Here is a 24,572-nt window from a genome sequence, read left to right as displayed (position 1 = left end):
AACGGTCACTTGCTGAGACATGTAACTTTCTAAACTCAAGGTTTAATTGTATTTTTTTTCTTTTAATTTAAGTTATATAATTTTTGTTTTTAATTTTTTAAGCTAGTTGATTTTTTATTTGAAGTTAATAAATTTTTTAATTAAATTTTTTGTTTGGGTGAAATTCAATGCAATTTATAAAGATTTTGAGTAAAAAAATAGTTTAAAATAGAAAAAATGGTCAAAAGTTAAAATTAATATTTTTTAAAAATAAAAAATAATTTATTAAAAAATTAAGAGATTCAAACTAAATGAATGTAAAATATAATTAAGCCCAAATTAAACGTAGCACCGTGTACCAAAAAAATTTAAAAAAAAAGTTAGCAACATGATTTCTTTTGTTTGTAATTAATTATTTGGCATCAACAACCCTTATTTATGAACAACGCATCTCAGTTGAATTGCCAAGCACCAAATTGAATATACCCGCGATTAAAGCAATGATTTATATCAACGCGTCTTTAAAATAAAAAATAAAGTTGCATCAATCACAATGATAATTGCAACCGTCCACCTAGCAAATACCTGTACGAGTGAAAGTGCCGTTGTAATATTTTAAATAATAAAATAATCCACTTTTTTTTTTTCCTTCTTCGAATAACAGAATTGTCACAATTTCTTAGATAAAATCGCATTTTTCGAATAATTTTTTCCGCAATATTTTTCTTTAAAACATTTTTTTATTACTAAGAAAAACATACTTTAAGTACTAAAATCATTCTTTAAAAAAAGTACTAAAATCATAGTATTTTTTTGATATAAAACTATGAATTTGCGTTGGGTCACGGAATAAGTAAATCAATTATCAAATATGACTAACAAGAAAGAAAAGACGTAAACCCTAAAATCATAATGTTACTAAAGTCAAAAGCAACATGTATATCAAATTATTTCCATGCCTGCTGTCATACGACACCTGTCAATAAAACAACAAATTATTATAGTACTCATCTCAACACACATGATCCCAAAAAACCTACTACATGAATTGTTATATATATATATATATATATATATATAGCAAAGGGTCCTTATTTAGTGCCCAAAAATCTCTCAAGAAATCATACCAAAAAAGCAACTAGCACTTCAAATTCGCTGTCTCAGTCCCTCGTATCCAACTATTTTGCTTAGGATTTTCCTTCTTCATCACAACCTCGTAATAAATTCGTTAAGTTCCTCCTTGTTTGGTCCCAAACAATCTGAGAACCCTCTTTCAATTCCTCTTCCTCAACTCCATCGTTCATCGCCGTCCACTATTATTAGCAATTGGTATTTAGTAATTAATTAATTACTAACATTAGTTAATAATAATGGACCCTGCAGAGCTGAAGCGCGTTTTCCAATTGTTCGACCGCAACGGTGACGGGAGAATCTCATTGAAGGAGCTGAGCGATTCGTTGGAGAATCTAGGCATCTTGATCCCGGACAAGGACCTTGCTCAGATGATCGAGAGAATCGACATGAACGGAGACGGTTGCATAGACGTGGACGAGTTTGGGGACTTGTATGAGTCCATCATGGAGGAGCCTGATGAGGAGGAGGACATGAGGGAGGCCTTTAACGTCTTTGACCAGAACCGCGACGGTTTCATCACCGTCGAGGAACCAGGGACAGTGCTGGCCTCCCTCGGCCTCAAACAAGGGAGGACCCTTGACGAGTGCAAGAAGATGATCATGAAAGTCGACGTTGATGGAGATGGCATGGTTAATTACAAGGAGTTCAGGCAAATGATGAAGGGAGGAGGCTTCACTGTCCTTAGTTAGCCCTACGTTTAATGCAAAAGCATGCTTGCCATTACAAAATGTATCAAATTTTCAATTTAATTCAATTCACATCTTGTAAATAAGTTTGGCCATCTAGGAGATTTCATTGATTAATGACTATGTGTGCTTTTAGTTTCAAGTTGGATTATTCATAATCACGTTAAAATATAAATGTTAGATAGTTTATATGATATTTTATCTTTTTTTTTCAATGGTTATTTATATTTTAAAAAAAATATTTTTATTTTTATTTTATTTAAAAGATGGATGATAAAAAACTATTGACAGCTAAAAAATTATCATAAAATATAAGTTTTTTTTGTTTGATGTTCCTTTTCTTCTTTTCTCTTGTCCTTCTCCTTCCTTCATCTTCGGTTATGTTTATCTTCAACTCAAGCATCGTAAAACAAAAACTTCAAACCCAGGTCCTTAGCATTTGCCTATTTTGAATAATACTAAAGCATGGATAATGATTCGAACAACCCCTTGTACAACTACTGAATATTATCATTCGAGTCGGACTCCACAATAAAGTGCTTTTCAATTTTTTGAATAATCAATATATCATGCAGGTTATTAAAGCATTAAAAATATTATTATAAATTTGGGTATAACGATATTATTTTAAAATATAAAGGTGACTAGGATATATATATTATTTAAAAATTTAAATTAAAAATATTAATTAGATATTATGATATTATTATATTGATCCCTCATGCAAGGAAATTATGTTTCATTATATTTTTCTGATCTAGCAATTATGATTGCTAGAAGGTCTGCCCGTATCATAAATTAATATTAATTTGATTTAATTAACAAATAAATTATGGAAAGTATTTGATTTGATTTAAATTTCTTTTTCTTCTGATCTTCTCCATTTTTTTTTTCAAATCAACTCCATACCCGCTTTTCCTGCTGGCCTCTATTTATGGGAAGCACCTAGTATTTATTTGCTTGTAATTATGAGAGCGATAGTACTTAGCATTAGCATGTTGTATATATAAAGATAGAGTGACAGATAACGCATCAAAGGTTTTTCTCAACGAGTAATTCAATCTGAGCCGGTAAAGACTCAAAACCCCTAAAATATGCATATTCTAATCATATTCTAATTTGGCATTAGTAATTTTATAATGTTATTATGTTATTTGAGTCATTACACTAATCATATTCTAATTTGGCAACTTTACTAGTTTTTCGTATTTTAATTATTTCCTACGCAGGAGTGACTGATATTGACATCGACGTGGAGAGGGGACTGGTTGTAGTTAAGGGGGTGGAAGATGCTTCAATATAATACTAATAGCGGCTATTAAAAATGCGCTTAAGAAAAAAAAAATCTTAACGTGAAACTTGTTGAACCTAATTCTGCTAATGCTAATGAATCTATACAAGATGTTGATGCCCAACATTCGGAATGGAGCTGATGATAATGAGATTGTTGTCGAACATTCGGCATGTGATCATGGAGCTAACGTTAATGAAACTAGAGTAGATGTTGGTGCCCAACACTACTGAGGTGATCACAGAGTTAAAGGATTGTTTGGTTGGTTCAAGTCTCCTCGTTCAAGTTGAAGTGTTGAAACTTACCGGAGTGAAATCCTTGGATAGTGGCATGCTATACGACAGATTAATTAGGCCAATTAACAACTTTATCTACTTTTTTTTTATACTATTCTATGTTATGTCTGATTTTCACTTCTTTGTGGAAGGATGCATATGTAAAATTTATTATGACTAGGAACATGCTTTAGGAGTTAGGAGTTTAAGTGTAGTTTATATGATGCATGTTTGGTTTGTAATTGAAATTTTTATGATACACATTCTAACGCAGATCTAATACATAAAAATAAAATAAAAACAAAAATAAGACCCTAATCCTTTGGCAGAATAACTTTCGTCTCAAAAGTAATTTTATACCAGATTTCCAAACATCCACGTAGTTATTTTGTCTTATTCTTGTCCTTATTGTTAGACTTCATAAGTCTACGGTATAATAATATTTTAACCTGTATATATTTAAGTTGAGTTAGAGACAACTCGATTAATTGCCTATTCATTGAGACAGAATTTCAACTTAATCAAATATATATTTTTAATCTAGATAACATTTTTCCTTTGTTAATTGAACTAGTCATTTTATAGAATTAAATAAATAAGAATGGCTATAAACACTATCACTTACTGAATTGTTGTTACATATTGCCCCATAGAAATCATAATCATATATTACATCGTATATTAAGTTAAAGCCACGAATACTGTAAATCTGTTGGTGGAAATTTGGATGGAGAATATTCAGCCACAGCATTCTCAACAGCAGTCTCATTCTATATACAAAGGAAATACTAGAAAAATGATGGAAGAATGAAACTCTATCAAGGGCGTTTGAATGTCTGTTGAGTTATTACATTGTTGGCACAACTTGACAATAGTGGACTCAAAAGGACCTCTACATTGACTGAACTAGTTTCCTCTACCAACTAAAAGTATCACGTTGTAAGTTGAATCTATCTGAGTCTACTCTGTTGTTCTTTGGCTTCCATCTCCTTCACACTGTCTACTATGTTCTTCTTTGGCTTCCATCTCCTTCACGCAGTCTACTATGTGCTGTATTTTCTTTGAAAGGTTATCATTCTGCTCTTCAATTTGCTCAAATATCAATTCAAGATGTCTTTTATAGGCCGCAGATCGCTTTTTCTCAGTTGCCAACTGTTGAGATAGTTCCCGAATTTTATCCTGTTCAGTCTGAAAATAGCATAAAAAGGAACTGAAAAAGAGTGAGGAATATAATATTTACTAATCTCACAAGTTGCTCTTTACTTACGTGGCACTTTCTAAGTTGCATTACATTATGAGTAAAGGAATTTGTACAAGGGCAAGGGTAATAAGACCAATTTGAGCAAATTTCAAATGATGTGAGGTAATGCAGAAGAAAAAAATTCTCTGGATTATGGATTATAATAGAGATGGAAAATGTTAAGAGAACCAATGTTATCCTGAAAACTTCGTTCTGAAATAGCCTGAAATTCTCTAATATTTAGCACAATATGAGAGCATCATGATCTCACTCAGATTTCATAACTGATCTATTAAGCACAAGTAACACTTGACACAACATAATATGTACAGTTGTTCAGTAGTGAAAGAAAAGAAACTGACCGGATATTGTTCATAGTAGAAATCCCTTCTACCTTTGCCAGGGGTCAAAGGATGTGTGTGTTCCTTCACAAACTTTGCAACAACCCATTTGCCAGAACTAAGTTTCCTCACCATAATCATTGCCCTGCAACCAACCCTGGTCTCGGCCCTTTGCCTCACAATCTTTTCACGTTTGTCAGCCATTCTGAATCCCTCTTTGTTGCAAACAAGAGTACGTCCAATAGCAGTTCCATCACGCCTTGACCGCGAGAGTTTACTCACACGTACGATAAATCCAACTTCTGTGGCATAAGCATTATAAAATGCATGTGCTGCTGCTTCTGACCCAAACTCCTGACCAACATAGGGCTCTTCAACTGAAACAACCGATACTGTGGGAATTGCAGATGGGATAGTGATCCCTCCAGAGGAATCTTGAGTCCCATTATCATGTTGATCTTGGTTGTCATTTGGTTCAACAGAACTTCCACCTTCTCTGTTGTCATCCGCTATGCTACTAACCTCACCTATAGCAGTATTTCCTACTGTTTCGACAGTAACAGAGCCATCAATCTCAACCTCCACTGCGGTAACAAAAGAATCTGGTATAAGATTTTCAGTGCACAGGTGATATTCCAGTTCTACACAACAGTCTATGAAATTGATGAATAACTGATTCATTGAAAATACAAATAAAGAAAGAACAAGTCAATAAACATAATCCTAATTCCCATTCCTTCCATCTTCTTTAACTGTCTATTGATACTGTACCTGTAACCGACTACTGGTATTTGGGAATGTCTAACATATAGACAGGAGTACAATGAACACAATATGGCTTAAAATGAAATTCTAAAATTGAAACGAAGAACGTTGAATTCACTAATAGAGAGCAGCCTCTAAATCACCAAGTATTTCTTGAATACACTCCTCCACAACAACAAAACATGAATAAAAAAACACTTATCCCAGAGTCAGGAAGAGTTTCTGTTCTTCTGAAGATTCCTACATTATAAATCAACCAAACACATGATATATATATATTCTAGCAAAAAAAATTCTCCAAAGTCAGTAAAATGAGTGAACAAATAACTCCATGCTATGTCTGTGGGCAAACCTAACTTTAATCCCAGCAAGCAGATAATCTATTGCATACATTGATTCCATCGCATTAGTGACACGTAATAAACATGAGTTACTGAATTATATGGTCTCAAAAATAAGATCTTCGCAATTTCTATGATGGAGGGAAGATGGGTGCAACACAGCAATCATGACTCATATCATCTTTATCTACTGCAACAAGCATTCCAAATTTCATTAAGTTTCCACATGTCCTGTCATGTATTGCAAATCAAATCTTAAAAATGTACTAAAGCCAATGACATCTTTGGCCATTAAATCACTAATGAAATTGAAAGCTAATCATTTCATCCACATCAGAGTGGAGAATTGCACCCACGTACAGTAGTCACCTAAAAAGGATGTCAAATGCTTCCAAATGTTTTGCACAATCAATATATGCTCCTTTTAACAAAAGAGGATATTTTTTTCGTTGAATCTGAACTTAAGCGTTCGTAGTGCTCTTCTCCGATAAATACATAACATGTCAATTATTTTTTATGCATCAACCATGAAAAATAACTCGTATGTCAAGTTTTTATCAGAGAACAGTATCACAAAAAAATCTGAGTTTTGTCACCACAAGAAAAAAAATGATAATTTATATTTCTGAACGGCTTTTCCTTGCCAATTTACCAATTCTATCATACCAAAAACTAAGCATTAACAGGAATTTCCTCGTCTCTAGCAAAAATTCGTAAGCACAAACGTCCAAATAAAGTCCAAAACTTTGAAACGTAAAAAGAGCAAAAACAGGACTGTGGAGAACAATAACACCAACAACAACGTCAAGCTTCAATTTTGAGTTATTTGCTCCATACCCTTTGAAATCCTCTGTAGAAAATACAAAGAAAGACGACTCTTGCAATTATGCAGTTATTCCCCCCAAATCACAAGAAAGCAAAACCCTAAAATTCCATACGAATCAAAATCCTCAACAGAGTTTACAAATCCGAAACAAACAGAAGAAATTGAAATTAAAAAAAAATAGAAAAAGAAGGAAGAAACTCACTGAAAATTAGATCGTGGTGGAAACGGTGTGTGATGCCGCTGATTATTTTTCTATCCTCTGTTTCGTGCTACAGAGAGAACACAGAAGAAGTGATTTAGGTAAGGCGAGGAATATATGGACCACCGAATGCATCCTATACGTGTCGAAATATCATTGGACATACTCTCCTGAATAAAGTCAACTTTTAAGTTGACCCAATGGTTTTCTGCCACATGTCAAATGAGGTGGACACAGGCCCGTAAGACTAGCACCTGAACAACAACACCACCAACACAATACAACACAAAAAACACAACAACACAAAAAAGAAACACTTGTTCTTCAACAAGGGCAACTTCGTTATTCCGCAGCATAAGGAGAGCTTCCTTTGCTCTCAGATTCTCGTACTCTACCTCGTTTTCGGTCTCTCCCAGGTTGTCTCTCATCTCTCTACTGTCACTTTTTTTTTTGTTAATTATAGTTATCTGCTAAGTCACTACCCAAAACCAATTATACTGTTATGTGGACAATATATTGAAGAACCTAACATGGGTTATTTCGTTTTTCCTCGTTAGTGGTTCTGTGTTGTTGAAAGTTTTAGGCTTTGAATTGACACATTTTATTTTTTTTATCACCAAATGTTAATTGTTAGTTTGTTAGCAGGAGAGATCGAACCTTTGACCTTTCCCTCCCTCTCTTCTTTCTTAACCATCCAATCAACCTTATATCTCCTTTGAATTGACATGTGTTATGTGTAGGTGCTATTAATCTATTATGTTCTAATTCCTTTGTGTTCTAGGTCAGTTGTTGGGAGAACTCAAATGTGTGTTTGTTCACCGTTGGGACAGCTTGTTCCGGTGGGAGAGCAAGGTTATGGGTGGGGTTTGAGAAATTTGAGCTATGCCAGGGTGAACCTTGTGATAACGGGAGGAGGAAGAGCCTCCAAAGAAGGACAAGTGGACGACAAAGAAGAGGTTGAAGATGCAGAGGAAGAGGGAGAAGGAGAAGAGGAGAGCGGCCAACAGGAAGGACCCCCGCCGACTCGGTGTCAAGGGGAAGAAGAAGAAGCAGAGATTTGCCAGTGCAGAAGAGAGAATCAAGTACAAGATTGAAAAAGTAAGCTATGATTGGATTTCTGCAGCATACTGCTTCATTTTTGTTTGATTTTAATGGTGTTTGTTTGCTAGTGTTGATATTTATGTTAGAGCGAGATGTTAAATCTGTTCGCTTGTATATTCTTCCCTTTGAGGGGAAACTAAAGATCAACATGCTTTGTTACAAGATGTTATTTTTATTGTACTTCTTGATTCTAGATGATATATACTTCTTTCTTTTTATTATTTTTCTGTTCTAAATTTTTAAAGCAATGGTAAATTTCTTGGTTGTGCTAGTTATGTTGTCCATTTGGAGAGTTGGCAATAGCAGTTATGGGTCTGGACTCTGGAGACATACATGCTTGATTTTTACTCATGTTCTGTGATCCCTGGTTGTTTGTAACTTTAGTTGGTCAGAAAGATCTCTTCTTTCTTTGCAGCATTGTTTTAATGGGGAGTGTTTAAATGATGAGACTGTAAAATTTGTCATCAACAATCACAAAAATCTTGAAATGCTTATCTGCCTGTACATTCTACTAAAATTTTGCATGATTCTGGTTTTAACCACAGGCCAGAATTAAGGAAGCATTGCTCATAGAAAGGCTCAAATGATATGAAGTTCCTAAAGCTCAGGGTCCTGTTGTAAAGCCTGATGAGTTGACAGGGGAGGAACGGTTTTATTTGAAGAAAATGGGTCAGAAGAGATCTAATTATCTACAAATTGGCAGAAGAGGATTATTTGGAGGGGTTGTTCTCAATATGCATATGCATTGGAAGAAACATGAGACTGTTAAGGTTTTTTGCAAGCCTTGTAAACCTGGTCAAGTACACGAGTATGCACAAGAACTTGCCAGATTGAGTGGTGGTATACCACTTCAAATAATTGGGGATGACACTATAATATTTTATCGCAGAAAGAACTATGAACAGCCTGAGGTTATGTCACCAATCGATACCCTGTCCAAGAAAAAGGTGTGTTTCTGTGCTGCATTAAAAAAAGAAAATAAAAGATCTGAAATGCATGATTGCTATAGTTTTTGTTCATCGTTTAAAAGCACTGGAAATGAAAATTGTTTAGATATTTTACCTGCTGCATTCTCAGTTGCAGAGAAGGTTCATATCATGCAACTATTTTGTAAAATGTGGTGTAAGTAGAAAAAAATATTTTCACCTTTCCTCTCCAACAGTGATCAGAACCAGCATTGTGTATTTTTGTTATAGGATCCAACTCTTCTAAAGTGAGGGGAGTGCACTTAGAGGATAAACTATAAAGTGCACTTACAACTAGTGATTAGAAAATTAATGATTGAGAATTGTGATAAAATCAAACACATGCATAACAATATCTGTAATTAACTACAATCTCAATCATTGATTTTCTATTCAACAGTTGTTACTTAGAGCGCTTTATTTTTAGAAGTACAAACCCCTCACATTATATTGAACCCATGTAATTGCACTAACACATGTCTCATCCATTCAAAATTGTTTTCTTATGATGGGCATTTACATTTCTCTATAAATTCATTTCAGACCATTTAGAAACTGTTGATTTGTCATACATGTTCTAATATTTTGGTTAGCAGTCAAGCTATAATCAACATAGTTGCTTTGCACTTACTAGCCTCAGTTTAAAGGTCACTGCACCATTATTTGGTTCACTTACTGTTTTTCGAAATCTTTTTCCCACATTCTGTTCAACTGTTTTTTAAATTTTAATTCTACACACATCATTTTCTGTTTTGAATGAGACTTTTTATACTGTAGAAATAATAAATCTTTGTGTACATTCAACTTGACTAAAGAGTCTCTGTTCTAATTGTTTTCTCTTGTTATTTCCATTCCATTTATAGGGCATTCATTCTGCATGTTTTTCTGCATCTGCTTGTAAACAAATACATGATTGGTATTACAAAGCCATGAAATCAAGCAATGAACAAAGAATAAGTTGGAAGTAGGATTAGGACATTGTTCCAAGGTGTGCCAAGCGGTTAAGTGGGACAATTCAGTGCGAAAATATTATGGGTGAAAAGCTAAGAAAATAAGGAGTTGAGCAAGGCTAGTCAAGAGTTTAAATTTGTAGCATTTGATCTATAGGATGTAGTTTCTTATGCCATGCGTTTTTGTGTATCACATTATAGTGGTCTCCAGTCTGCATCTTGAAGCTGTATGGTCATGGACAATTCAAAACTCATGCTATGACTTATGAATTTGATAGCTGGTTGATTGGTTATGGTGTTAAAAGTGTTCTGCAGTTATTTTTCCTTCCTAAAATTCTTTTTAGATATTTAGGAGAAGAAAATAAGAAGGAAATTTCTTGTGCACAAGTTAAAAATAGGAAAAAGTCAGAAGAAAAAATAAAATAAGGTCTCCTCTCCATAAGTTAAAATTAACTTATGCATATGTTAAAAATCAGTTTTTAGAGAAGCTAATATGAGAGAGCTTCTACAAAAATAGTTAATCTTTGTACAAATAGTTGAAGTGGGACATTTAGCAGATGTGGTTTCAGTTGCTCAATGACAAATAATAGTGGATTTGGTGTTTTTTAGTGACTGGTGATTTGTTGTTGGTTTACTTCTAGTTTTTAATCTAATAACTTAATTTTTCCTGCAGGCACTTGAGAAATCCAAGTTTGAGCAATCACTCGAGTCAGTGAGGCGCTTCGTTGCTATCGCTGAGAAAGAATTAGAGCTATATTGCAGGCACGTTGCACTCTATGGTGATCCAAACAACCGAAATCTGTTATCGATGCTGGACGTTCCAAGTGGAAACTCCAAGGAAAAAGGGAATCATGAAGTTAGTGGTGATTTTTCAGTCAGTCTTTCAGAGACTGAAGCAGATTCCATGGAAATGGAGCTATCAGAAACAGAAAATAGTCTTCAAGATGAAAACATGTCAATGAATGAATCAGATTCTGAAGAGGACAGCATGTTGGATTCCTATGTAATAAAGAAAGAGAGGTATATTTTACTAAAATGCAAGATGAAAGTGTAAGTTCAACCACGGGTTCTTCATCAGTGTCTGAACATAGCCACTATTACAATAATCAATTTTTATAACAAGTTCCATTCATTAGAGATTAAATATATTTTGTTAACAGTTACCTTGATTAAATCAAGTAGTCATAGAAATATACCTCGGAGGAATTTGAAAAATAGATTATTTCTTTTCTTTAATGTTCAAAATCAAGTTTTGAATCTACCAAAACAACCATGGCTAGGCTTTTAATTTTACTGTCGCCCACTGATGTGCCGGACACCTTGCAAGATTGAATCTAGATATTCTCAAAGATAGATATATTTCAAGATTACGTGAATAAAATAAAAATTATAGAACCTGGACTCTTTTCTTATAACATGTCAAATGAGAAAACCAGCACTAACATATGCAAATCCAATTAAGTCATTTATGGTTCCTTACTTTCTTTAGTATAATGTTGAATGGAATTTATTTTGGTAAAACTATTTTTAAAGTATCAAAGTGTCTAAATTAATTTTAGTTATAGATTTTTATATTAGTAAATCTATTCAAATGAAGCTCGGACTTTCATTAAGTTACCATTTTCTACCCTATCGAGATGGTCTCAGTACATCAAGAGGCCATGGACCTTGTGAGAGTATGTGTCTATGACATGTGCATCCGAATTCCTAACAGCTAGAGACCTGAAAATAGCACCTCTAATTCCAATTCCAATTCCACATGCAAGTACTGGATATTAAATTATATTTTTATAGCCACTTACAATGGATGTGTATGGAGCGGTATTGATGCCATTGTTGATTATTCCTTATCGTAACTACTAGGTACGATTATTTCAATTATCCATGATTAATTTTAAAAAATAAAATAGAATCATGATTAAGTATAAAAAATAAAATTGAAAATGGAAAATGAAAATTTTGACACTATAACCATGATTAAGTTTTAAAAATAAAATAAAATTGAAAAATAAAAAATATGAATACACACAACTTATGTTATAGTATTAATCAATCGTACCCAGTTTTGGATGCTGTTTTTTTTTCTTCTTCCCTTTTTCACGCCCACGTTGACACAATGATACTTATAAAGAGACTTTTAGTTTGTAGTGGGGACTGATGAAAGTTTAGATCTATTAATCATGATATCTAATGTTGAGAATGGAGAGAAAAACAACACCTTTTCTTCAAAGGCACGTTAGTTACTTAGTTACTCTGTCCAATTCCAGTAGGGCTGGACTTAACTGTGATCAGATCAGATCTCTTAGCCCGTTGGCTCACACTTTTCTATTCCTAGATCAAAATAAAAATGTTTTTTCAAATAATTTAATGCTACATAAAGATTACTAAACAACATATTAAATTACACAAAACATATGACAAGAGATCAAATCATTTTTCGAATAATTATTGGTAAAATTTCTTCATTCATTAACCTTTTCTTATCTTTATATATCGTTAGATCAATTATGAGACTTAATATTAAGTCTATCACTTAGTTACACTTCAATTTTTTTTTCTCTCTTTAAGAATAAATTTTGTGAGAATCCAATCCAAATATTTTCCCACAAACTCAATGTATAATATTACTAATTGAATTACCCCCATTCAATATAATTAAATATTTGTGTACATAACATGCATTTGATGTCTCTTAACCAATAACCATGACTGTTTCTGAAAAATGATATACTTATGCATAAGAAACAAATAATTAAATGTTTTTATTTATTTATGTTTTACTTATTCTTATCATTAATTAATTGATGAGACATTATCGTTCTTCACTTACATTTCAAGTATAATTATAATATCTTTATTGATTATTCCTTCTCTATTAAAAAAAAAAGAATCAAATTTTTATTTATTTTATTATTATTCTGAGGGTAAGGAACGAATAAAGATAGATTACTAGATTAATGATAATATTATGTATAGTAAAAAAGGATAAGGTCGCGTTGTAAAAACGCATTCATAACTTTTAAAATGAATAATATACTTATTTTGTATTATTCATTTGAAGGAGAATAATGTACTTATTAATTAAAGTGGGAAGGTTTAGTTTAAAAAGTTCCACAAAGGAATCATAGTTTAAATGTCAATCAAATACAGTGGCATACCTAATATGTCATCATATTTTAAATATAATTCTTTTCATTTACTCAAAATAATAATATACTTATCTAGTAAAAAAAAAATACTTATCTTAGATAATGAGAAAATTGGTCTTGACATTTTGGTGATAGGTCACAGAACACAAATGCTACCCAATTTACTGAATCAAAAACTAATATTTTACTCATGATACTTAAATAGTGATGATCCAAAAAATTTAACAATTATATTGAAATAAATACAAACAGTAATCTTATACCAAAAACTAATATTGTTAGTTGTTTTATCCACGGTGTACTAAATAAACAGGTAAGACCGTAAGAGAGATTTGAATTAAAAAAGGCAAAATGTACCAAAAATAATTAAAAAAGGTAAAAACCAAAGACTTATTATTATCAGCAAAATTAGAAGATTAATGATTAAATTGATTGATTTTCTTAACCTTCTTCTCACACTCTATACAAACTCTCGTAGCATTTCGGCATCCAAACTAACTCTCTCATCTTCTACAGCATTCTTCTGCAATTCAAATCAAATTTTCAAACCATGGCTTCCTCCACCAACGCTCTTCCTCCCACCGGCAACGGCCTCATCGTGAGCTTCGGCGAGATGCTCATCGATTTCGTCCCCACCGTCTCCGGCGTGTCCCTTGCGGAGGCTCCGGGCTTCCTCAAGGCCCCCGGCGGCGCCCCCGCCAACGTCGCCATCGCCGTCGCGAGGCTCGGCGGAAAGGCGGCGTTCGTCGGAAAGCTCGGCGACGACGAGTTCGGGCACATGCTGGCTGGAATCCTGAAGGAGAACGACGTGCGATCCGACGGGATCAACTTCGACCAGGGCGCGCGCACCGCGCTGGCGTTCGTGACCCTACGCGCCGACGGAGAGCGTGAGTTCATGTTCTACAGAAACCCCAGCGCCGACATGCTCCTCACGCCCGAAGATCTCAATCTCGAACTCATCAGATCTGTACGCAAATCTATTTTCTCAATTCTCAACTTTCAGTTCTTGTCGTTTTTCTTCGTTAGTGTTTGTGTTTCACGCGCGTGTGGTAATGGATTATGCTGAGTCAGCTTCAGGTAGGTGGGGTCCACGAGTGGATCTAGGATACCCCTACAACCCCAGCACGCTAATTTTTTGAATAAATAAAAAAAGAATTGTGAATCGGTGTTTTTTTATTAAAATTTTATAGATTTTCTATAGATTTTTGCAATAAATATTTTTTTTTTGTTTTGATTCCTTGTTTTTAAGGACACTGCTTAAAATACCCTTAAAAAATATTTTTTCCTTTTCTAATTTCGTCTAACTCGCTCGCAATCATATCATATCGCAAAAGCTCATAGAGTTGGTGGGTTGGTGCCATGTCACGTGATGTGTCTCACGTGTTTTTCCCTGTTTTGGTTTAAACTTTGATCGATGTGGACAATGCGGATCGGGTGGCACTTCCACATAATAGCTACACTGTTTTTTTTTTTCAAACATACTTCAAGAAAGATAAACTTTCGGTTTTATTTTAGAATAAATAGTTATTTTTGTATTTCAATATATATAATGTTAATAAATTTATTTTTAAAAGCTGAAAAATTAAATTTAGTTTCGGAAAGTATTAAAAGTAAGATAAATCTATCTCACAGTTTCTGTTTTTTAACGTTATCAAACTCACTAGATAAAAATATCATGAAATTAATATTTACATGAACATAAAAGTTAAATTAATTGAAAAATATGTTCTTAAATTTAACAAGTTAATGACATTTTCATTCTTCAAATATATAACTTCTTGATAAATATATCTACGAAATATATAAACTTGATTAGTTACCATCAATAATAAGATACACGTATCAACAACTCATTAAACTTTAGAAGTTTATGATTTTGTTATTACAAATACTTATTATAATCTATTATAATTATAATTATATTTATAATAATCTATTATAATTATAATTATATTTATAATGTTAACTTATCACATATGATACAAGACTTAAGAGAAGGGAAGAGAGAGGTAAGTTATCAAATAAAAAAAACAATTTATTAAATCTTAAATGAATCATTCACAAATAAATGAAAATAAACATGGGAGGTCTAACAACCAAAATTATAATATTTTTATAGTTTTTCCAAGCTCATAAGTGTATATCATGTCATTAATGTCACTAATTAAAATTATATATTTTGAGAATATATTTGTCAATAAGTTGTATTTTAAAGGATGAAAATGTTATTAAATTATTAAATGTAAAGACATATTTATCGGTAATTTTCCTTGTGTCCACATGTCATGACATTTTCATAGTTTTTTAACATTAAAGAACAAAAATTAATAGTGAGAAGAATTTGTCATACTTTTAATATTTTCAAAAATTATTTTTTTTTCATCTTTGAAAGATTAATTTGTTCGCAATATACACTTTGAGTGACAAAATAACTATTATTCTTTATTTTATTTCAAAATAACTATTATTCTTTATTTTATTTCAAATTTAATCAATCATCTAATTTCTGTACTTGTATAACCTAATCTTTATGTTGTAGTCTCTAAAATTGTAGGAATTAAGACGTATTAAAGAGTATATGCATAAGCATTAGAACAGTATATATGCAGGAACTAAAGTAATTTCTAAGTATAAAAAGTAAAAAAAAAATTATGGATATTTATCCCAATTTTCTTAATTTTATTTTAAATCCTGGTTTCTCACGCACGCGCCTAGGTCGAGGGTGGGATGTGGGAACAGTAACGAAGCTCTTAATGTTGCCATCTACTTTGACTCGTGCCAGTTGTCTTTCCCAGGCGCCGGTTGACTTTATTTAAGTGATATAAAATTAATTTTGATAGAATTAATTGTAAATTACTTAAAATAATTGAGTAGCCAGTATAAATTAATATTAGTAATGAATATTACATTGAATCATGTATGACGTGGGAAAGTGATTTTCGATATATAACAAACGCGTCTTTAATTTTTGAAAATATTTATGGGTACGGATATGTGTTTATAGCTTTTGTTTTCTTAGAAGTTAGAAGCAAAAAGACAAATAGTTTTGTTGTTTTATCATTGTGCTGCATTGTTAATTATCATTTTATCATATTGTGTTGCATTATTTGTTTGTTGGTCTCGTGTGACCAAAATACCGGGGTTTTTTTATTATTCCCATTAATAACTTAAATCTGGAGGATGAGACCATCAGGGTTATCAGCAAATCATGAATGGGAGACAATTATTTGTAGTTTTGTTCTGAGTTGCAAATGAAGGACCACCGTTTATATTTTACAGCCTTGCAAGTTGCAAGCACGTGCATAATTAAAAAAGTGAATAATTTGCCGGCCTTTTGCCATGCAGGGTACGGTAATGAAATTCATCAACAAAGTATTTTTGTTTTTAATCAATGTGGTTGAAATTTTGAAGTACTAAGAATAACCACATCAGTATACCCAAAAAAAACCACATCCATAAATTACTCTTGTTAGTAGATTTGTTGATATATATTTTATTGACTTTACTCATTCATCCAACTAAATATTGTACATAATTTTTAAAATGATTATTATATAAGTTAATAAATTTATCATAAAGGACGATTTGTGATAAATTACTCTTGGCAGTGGATTTAGTGATATTTTGTTGTGTTTACCATGTAAACCAATTAGAAATCATGTTACATATGACTATTAAAATAATTAAAAGTTGACAAATTTATATAAGAAGCTTAAAAGTGATGTAATAATAGAGTATAATAGTTTTATACTCTCAATTCTAATCACAAATTATCGTTAGTATAACTGTTAAGGTAATTATTGTAAAATAAATTGATTATATATGATAATTTGTGATTGAATGAAAATATTAAACGTATATGATTTTTCTCTATGATAAATGATAATTTGCGAGTGATTGCATGATAGTGTAAAAGTGATTTATATATTTTGTTGGTGATTGAATGTGAAAGTGTGAAACTTGAATCGTGAGCAGGCAAAAGTATTCCATTATGGATCGATAAGCTTGATCGTGGAGCCATGCAGATCAGCACACCTGAAGGCAATGGAAGTTGCCAGGGAAGCAGGATGCTTGCTCTCTTATGACCCAAACCTGCGGCTACCCTTGTGGCCCTCCGCCGAGGAAGCACGTCAGCAAATACTCAGCATATGGGACAAGGCTGATGTAATCAAGGTCAGTGATGTGGAACTGGAATTCCTAACCGGAAGTGACAAAATTGATGATGCATCTGCTCTCTCCCTGTGGCACCCCAATTTGAAGTTGCTCCTTGTCACTCTTGGCGAACATGGCTCTAGATACTATACCAAGGTAAAAACACTCTACTCTTTCAATTTACCTATCCTTTTTTGTTTTTTACTTTCCAATCTTTGTTGTATATTTTGTCCATTCTTCAAATTTTTAAGTCCTAGTTCTGTCCAGTTCATAGTAGTACTCTATCACAGATGTTTGGTTAGCTATCAATGGATGGTAGGCACTCGTATAAATGCGTGCAACCTCCTTGGTCCCATGTGTCATCCTGTTTCCCACATTTTCCTTTTTTTAAAAAAATTATTTTTAAAGGGTACAAATTCCTTGTACCAACTCAATGACTCAATCAAAGTTATATATGTGGTTTTAATATTCTGTAGTACTGCTACAACATATCATGTTTTTCATCTGTATGAGCCTATATGATATATCCATCTATTTGCTGTGCCTTGTGGCCCCAAACAACTTCTGTTAGCAAATAACATGACTTGCTTCATTTATGAATAAACTTTCCTTTCTGCATTTGGATTTTCTTACTGTCATGTTCTCATTATGATATTTACATTTTACCCAAATTAAAAGGTTATGTTCTGTAGAGTATGTCAAATGGCTGATCACTCTTTTTCTATTTGCAATAATTGTTCTCCTTTTTTTGCACAAACCAGAATTTCCATGGATCAGTGGAGGCTTTTCATGTCAGCACGGTCGACACAACTGGCGCTGGTGATTCCTTTGTTGGTGCTCTATTAAGCAAGATTGTCGATGATCAATCCGTACTTGAAGTGAGTGCTTTAACTACGCCCGCCCCGTTTAAAATGAGGAGTTTGGAAATGAAGTTATTGTTATGAATTTTTAAGTGTATTGTTTTGTAAAGCCTTTTTTTTCTAATCATTTTTCACATGTTAACTGCAGGATGAAGCAAGGTTAAGGGAAGTACTCAAGTTTGCAAATGCGTGTGGAGCAATTACAACTACTAAAAAGGGAGCAATTCCTGCTCTTCCCACAGAGGCTGATGCCCTCAACCTGATCAAAGAGGCATAGAAATTTAATGCTAGTAGCTTTTGGTTTTCTTTATATATATGTCTTCATCCTTTTCCTTTCGCGTTGGACTTGCTTGCTATCAACTTCAGATGGATTTTGTTTCTTGGTTTTCTTTGTTTTATTTACCCCTCATTCTGCATTAACGGTAATATCATATGATTTGGGGTTTTGCCAAATGATTTCTTTCAAATTCTGAGATTGAGATTATTGGTTGAATGAAAATTTGAGTCCTTATCAGGTCGGTCCACAATTGCTCCTTCTTCGAGACTTGAACGTTTTTTGTCTTTTTTATCAAAATCTTGCTTTATTATGTGATTTTTATAAATCAAATCTAGTATTGAATCAAATTTTGGGTAATTAATTCATTAATTGGTTCAACCAGATAAAGTAATAGTTGAAACAGAGTGTCTGATTTACTCTAGTGGTTAGTTTAGTCTGATAATCTGATTATCGATATGTTTTTACAACTACTAGTGTTTTTACTGTATTTTATTTAATGAGCAAGAATATTAATAAAAATCGGATTTTTTTTTCACTTTTTTAATTGACAGAAATAGATAATGGAGCATGTGCATCAAGCCGGGAACACCAGATGTCTTATTTTATGATAAATTTCACGGAAATGAGCCTTGGCCATTCTTCTTACCAAAAAATAAATAAATTTTTGCGAAATTGGTTCGTAGTGTACAACAATCCCCCAACCCTCTGTAAAAATAAATGAATAAAAAGTTGGAGAGGTTATGTCCGTGTAGTGTTGCCTTTCCAGCTACTTATAAAACACTAATGTAATAATCCTTGTCTTACACCGGAGTTAAAGATTATAGTTTACAATTTTGTTTATATCATAATTCTTAATGTATTTCTTAATAAAAATACAGAGGTTATGTCCATGTAGTTTCCCTTTTTCCACAAATTTTTTATTGAGAAACCTTGGTGATGATTTTTTTTCCAGCTTTTTGTAGCATAATATTAATATCAAAGCCAAAAGGAAACTGGGGAATAATCAATATCTCATTGCTTTTGATCCATGTTCCTCGGGAATGGAACACGAGAATTGATTGTTCGTGAAGTTAATTGCTGTTAGGTTCTATTTCTTTGTCATAGATAACAAATCATGGGTGTTTTCCAACTCAGGATCAGAGGGATTAATCTGCTGGCAATGCATGACTTCCGCTGGCCCAAAGGAATTGCTGTTAGGTTCTGAAATTACATAATAAGCACAAGTAGTATGCCGCATGTCTTCATCCTAGCTATTAGGCCAAAATGGTCTCCAACACAAGCATACATATGAAATTAACCATCTAGAGTGTAAACAATGATCAAAAAGAGCAACAAGGAAAATTAAATCCCCTAAAGTTTTAATTTATGCTATTTTCTAAAAATCAAACCATTCAAAGCTCTCCTAAAATGAGATATTTATCAACTCCACACAGCTAGTTAACATACTTCATTACTTACTGTCCTAAGAAGTATGCATATACAACTCATCAATCTACAGGTTCATGCAATAGTCCTCATGGTCCTGAGCTTCAGCTAGATCAGGCACACTGAAGAGTTCATTAACATCTGCACCTAGTATGCATATACAACTCATCAACCTACTGATTCAGGCAATTGTTTACATGAGAATGTACTTTATCCGAGATCCGGGACAGTGCAGTGTTCATCATCATCTTCATCCAGGACTTCAATCCTAGGCTTTTTGTAAGACACCAAGGATTTGGGGGCTTTATGTGAGGCAACACTGCTAGTGTGTGGCACTGGAAGCTGAGGAACTTCAGCTGCGACTAAAGCTTCATGAGGAAACTGTTCACTGAAAAGGCCTGCATCTGCTAGCCATTCAAGTTCTCCAAATTCCAGGGATTGCTTCTGAAGATGAAGAAAAGAAACAGTTCCAGACATTTTAATATGGCACATGAGGAACATCATAATTAAGTGACTGGTTAACAATTCACAAGTTCAAGGATAAAAATCTCCTTACCATGGCCCTCAACAAAATATGGTGCAAATACGATACAAAATATTGTCTATAAACATTGAAAGTCACACAAACCAGAATCAAGAGCCAGAATGTACTGCATAGAAACTAACCTACCTGCTAATTATTAAATTAAAAGAACTAGCCTCTTCCTTGGTGGATCTTTTCTAGATATAGAATTTAGTACTTGATCATGTACAAAGGAAGCATTTATACTACAATGCGGTGTGGGAGTACAATTCTTCACTATGTCTCCTTCCCTCATAAATCATAGTCTCTCAATCAGTAATCAATTGAAAAATTACTGCTTTGGTCAGTCTTCATCCATCACACTAACAAACAAAAATGTGTGCATGTTTTTTTCTGAGACTTGCATCAGACTAGCTAGTTGAAAGGTTAGTTACTAACCAGTTACAGACATGGTCCTGAAAAAATAACTTAAAACTCAATTCCTTGATGCATTTTCACGGGTGTCTGTTTTTTGTTTGTCATTGTATAATATAATTTAATTGCATGTCTTGTCAGTTTCTTTAAAGGGGGTTATGTTCTGAAGAATATACATAAATGTTTTCCAGATAAAATAATTGTGTTCACAGGTTCAAGCCATAATAAGCCTATTTTACGATATTCACATGATCCGTGATGATTGGCTATTGTATGCTATTCCAAAATGGATATTTTTGGTGGCAACAAAACAAAATGGTCCATCCTAATCATACTAGGTTCTTTGATCAAAATCACTATAATTTCTTAGCTAAAATATGCAACTAGAATTGTGAAATAAAACTGCCTTACTTTGTCTGGCGATTCAAAGTCTGTTAATTCCAACAAGTCATCAACTGCCCAAGAGGATGTGAAGCTAGGCACTTGCTGAGAAGGAGTTTTCACAGGAACTTCTTGTGCATTTGGATTAGATGGTTCCATGTTACCTTTTTCATGGCCTTTGGTGCAATTAGAACCCAAAGCCACCCTGATACCAGTAGCGAGGAAGCGCTGGTGGTTTGCAGAAAGGCTACTGGCTAAATGAATTGGCTCATCACAGTCTTTACAGAAGAGTGCTCTGTCCTCAACACAAAATATGAAAGCTGGCTTATCCTACAGTTACATTACATATAAGAGAAGGTTAATATCCATGTTCAACACAGATTTCAACTCATACTCTACTTGATTTATAAATGTTCAAAAGACAAAACAAAAACTCTGTTTAAATAGATCCAATTGAAATTAGAATAACAAAAATATAAGATGGCATCAAAATCTATCCTAGTGGTTATTGTTGAACCTATTGGATCACTCGGGCTATTATCTGACCATGAACATATTTTTGGTCAAGCAAATTTCACGCTTGAGATGTTCAGTCCTCATTGTTAAGGGGAGTGTTGGAGATCCCATGTGGACTAATGATATGAGGGATTTCCAACAAAGTAATCAAAGATCAATAAGGTTTTGATAAAGCAGTAGAGTATCTCTAACATCTTCCAGTCTCAAGCATATGTTATGACACAATTTTAACGATCAGTTAGCCTTTTCATGAACTTAGTGCTTTAAAACAACATAAACTCGAGGCTTCAGGTAGCATAAAGAAATATCATAGGATTAAGACAATATAAACTAACTAGAAGGCTTATGGAATGAAATTTTACAATCCTTACACTAAACTGCTATGAAGTTTTCTTAAACAACCTCTTGACTGATCCATTAAAAGCACAGCCATACATGTCAAACAGATTCAATTTAATAAAACTTAGATCTGGCGTCCTGTTTTATATATCCCTATGTTTGATAATTAAATTTAACCAGTAGCCAAGATTACAGCTACGATCCTAGATATCCTAGTTGCTTCTCATTTGAAACAAACACATACTGATATCTATTTGAGAGGCAGAATTAAACAGTCCATTCATTCAAGCACAACAATATTTTTTTTTTAAAAAAAAAAAAAACTAGAAGATGGACATAGAGTGAAGGGAGTACTTGGCATATGTCACATCTGGGAAGCTTGTTTGATAGACATTGAAGGAGAAGCCTCTGGTGCTTGCTTGCAAGCTTGTTTGCAGCATGAACTTCAACGTCACATTTGGCACACAAAGCTGCCTCATCTGCGCAACAAATCACGGTTGCAGGGGCTTTCTCACACACATCACACTGAATCTTCATGTTCTTCTTCTTCCTTTTTGCAAATGGGGTTCAAAGAAAGACCATACCAATATCAATATGAGCCACTACCCGACACGACAAGACAAAGGTTCCTACAATGTGAACTTGTTGTTGGTTGTTCTAAGCCGAAGATATGTGTGAAAGGTTTAGATGAAGTTGAAGATGAAAAACAAAAGACAGCATTCATAGTGACAGTGGTAGGTAATAAATGCAGGGAGAAAGTGTTTGGGCCATGGAAAAGGAAGTGACTGGAGGAGGGGTGCAGTTGGGGAAAGGGTGAATGCGATAATATTAAGATCTTACGTATCAGAATAAGAAAAGAAAGAGTGGGTCACACCTTGCCATGCGTGTGGCTGTGGAAGTACCACATCGAATGCGTCAAGTTCTCGTTTTAGATATTCTCATGCGTGGTCCATTGCTGACTATGACTACTGCAATCAATTTATATTTGTGCATCATATGATCTGTAAAATGGACAAAGGGAAATTAATTTTTCATATTGAAATTGTGCATAAGGTTATAGTATTATAATAATAATCACAAGAGGAAGAAATAGTGACGTGTATACACCTCATTTTGAAGGCTATAAATCAACCAACGGCATGAACTTAATAGAGGTTAACCCCCTCTTAATGTTATTGTTTCACTTGAAGTCTCTCTTTTTTTTTTAATGATTATCACTTGAAGTCTCTAAACACAAGAATCATGCAAACCAAACCAATTTTATTTTAAAAAATGCTTACACAAAAAGAAAAAAAATGACATAGACCACACAGAAGTAGAAAGGGAGCCGATGGTAGTACCTAAAAAACAAAGTAAGAGATAAAAAAGAATACTAATATACTATAGATGGTTTTATTTATGCGCGTCGCAACTAATAGTTACTCCTTTGTTATTTTATTCACAAGCAGGGTCAATACTTATTTTTCCTAATTGAAAGCAACCATTATAACTTATAAATCCACTTGATACTTTATAGATTTTTACATTACATAATCTCCCTTCTGTTCAACCATGGTATAAAGCATCTTATGGTAACAAAAAATGTAGAAGGTAAAGTCATAGTGATCCTATAGGCCCTGATTCCAAGCCTTCTCTTGTACATGACTCGTGCCCAAAACAATTCTCATGGCAGCTTCATTTACCTCCTTCACTGACTTCTTCAACTTCTCCTTGAAGCTATCATTGTTTCTTTCCAAATTGAAATGGTAACTGTTCAGAAATGCCTGCCTTGCATACCAAAATTCGCGACCACGCAGAGACCAAGTTCCATGACTATGCTGCAATAAGTTTGGTGTTAATTGAAGGGAGTAATTATCAGAATTTTCATCTAAATTGTTGGACAATTTGATGGGACGAACTTTGGAACTTCGCATCAGGAAGGGACAACTAGTACAAGAACATTAATTAGTGGGAGTGATCACGAGACACACGGGCTGCTACGAAAGGATTTATAGATAACAGCAAACAGATTAGTTTGATTGCCTTGATACGCTTAATTGAGTGGTTGACGTTAAGAAAATATTCCTAATTTAGTTGGCTTACCTTATCAATATAGTTACATGGGACAAAATATTTTAGTTAGTTTTTAATTCTTTTTTAGGTTTAATTGTAAAATTTGTTTTCTTATTTGGTCTATTTTATTAAATTGATCTTCTATTTTATAATTCATTATTTGAATCTTCTTATATTTTAAGATTTATTATCCGAGTCCTCCTATTTTTAATTCATTATCTCAGTCTTTCTATATTTTAATTTTTTAATTTATTATATTTTTATAATCTTATATGTTATCTTTTAAAATATAATATATAAGATAAAATTTATATGATATATAAAATAAAAATAAAACTTAGATAAATATACATATTCTAATTTATGTAAAAATATAATTTAATCTTATATA

At 33.2% G+C, this 24,572-nt stretch overlaps 4 protein-coding genes and 1 pseudogene across 4 annotated transcripts; 3 read left to right on the top strand and 2 right to left on the bottom strand.

The window, feature by feature from the left end:
• Positions 1-1,052: 1,052 nt before the first annotated feature.
• Positions 1,053-1,941, top strand: LOC114375043 (calmodulin-like protein 3). Its single transcript, XM_028332781.1, has one exon. It carries the CDS (start codon positions 1,350-1,352, stop codon positions 1,800-1,802), a length of 453 nt encoding a protein of 150 aa, XP_028188582.1. The 5' UTR covers positions 1,053-1,349; the 3' UTR covers positions 1,803-1,941.
• A 2,076-nt stretch (positions 1,942-4,017) lies between these two features.
• LOC114376281 (protein FAR1-RELATED SEQUENCE 6-like) lies at positions 4,018-7,205 on the bottom strand. Its single transcript, XM_028334311.1, has 3 exons — positions 7,081-7,205; positions 4,968-5,530; positions 4,018-4,553 (listed from the first exon to the last, which is right to left on the bottom strand). Coding segments are annotated over exons 1-3 (792 nt in total). The 5' UTR covers positions 7,082-7,205; the 3' UTR covers positions 4,018-4,325.
• A 149-nt stretch (positions 7,206-7,354) lies between these two features.
• LOC114376280 lies at positions 7,355-11,237 on the top strand (annotated as a pseudogene).
• Positions 11,238-13,668: 2,431 nt separating this feature from the next.
• Positions 13,669-18,781, top strand: LOC114373710 (fructokinase-2-like). Its single transcript, XM_028331232.1, has 4 exons — positions 13,669-14,209; positions 17,218-17,550; positions 18,156-18,272; positions 18,403-18,781. Exons 1-4 carry the CDS (start codon positions 13,793-13,795, stop codon positions 18,529-18,531), a joined length of 996 nt encoding a protein of 331 aa, XP_028187033.1. The 5' UTR covers positions 13,669-13,792; the 3' UTR covers positions 18,532-18,781.
• A 979-nt stretch (positions 18,782-19,760) lies between these two features.
• LOC114373711 (B-box zinc finger protein 24-like) lies at positions 19,761-22,966 on the bottom strand. The gene is made up of 3 exons (XM_028331233.1): positions 22,484-22,966; positions 21,305-21,604; positions 19,761-20,400 (listed from the first exon to the last, which is right to left on the bottom strand). Exons 1-3 carry the CDS (start codon positions 22,664-22,666, stop codon positions 20,167-20,169), a joined length of 717 nt encoding a protein of 238 aa, XP_028187034.1. The 5' UTR covers positions 22,667-22,966; the 3' UTR covers positions 19,761-20,166.
• Positions 22,967-24,572: the final 1,606 nt, after the last annotated feature.

Source organism: Glycine soja, chromosome 11 (genome assembly GCF_004193775.1).
Source record: "Glycine soja cultivar W05 chromosome 11, ASM419377v2, whole genome shotgun sequence".
NCBI classification, from domain to species: Eukaryota; Viridiplantae; Streptophyta; class Magnoliopsida; order Fabales; family Fabaceae; genus Glycine; species Glycine soja.
This window is presented reverse-complemented; position numbering and strand designations above follow the sequence as displayed.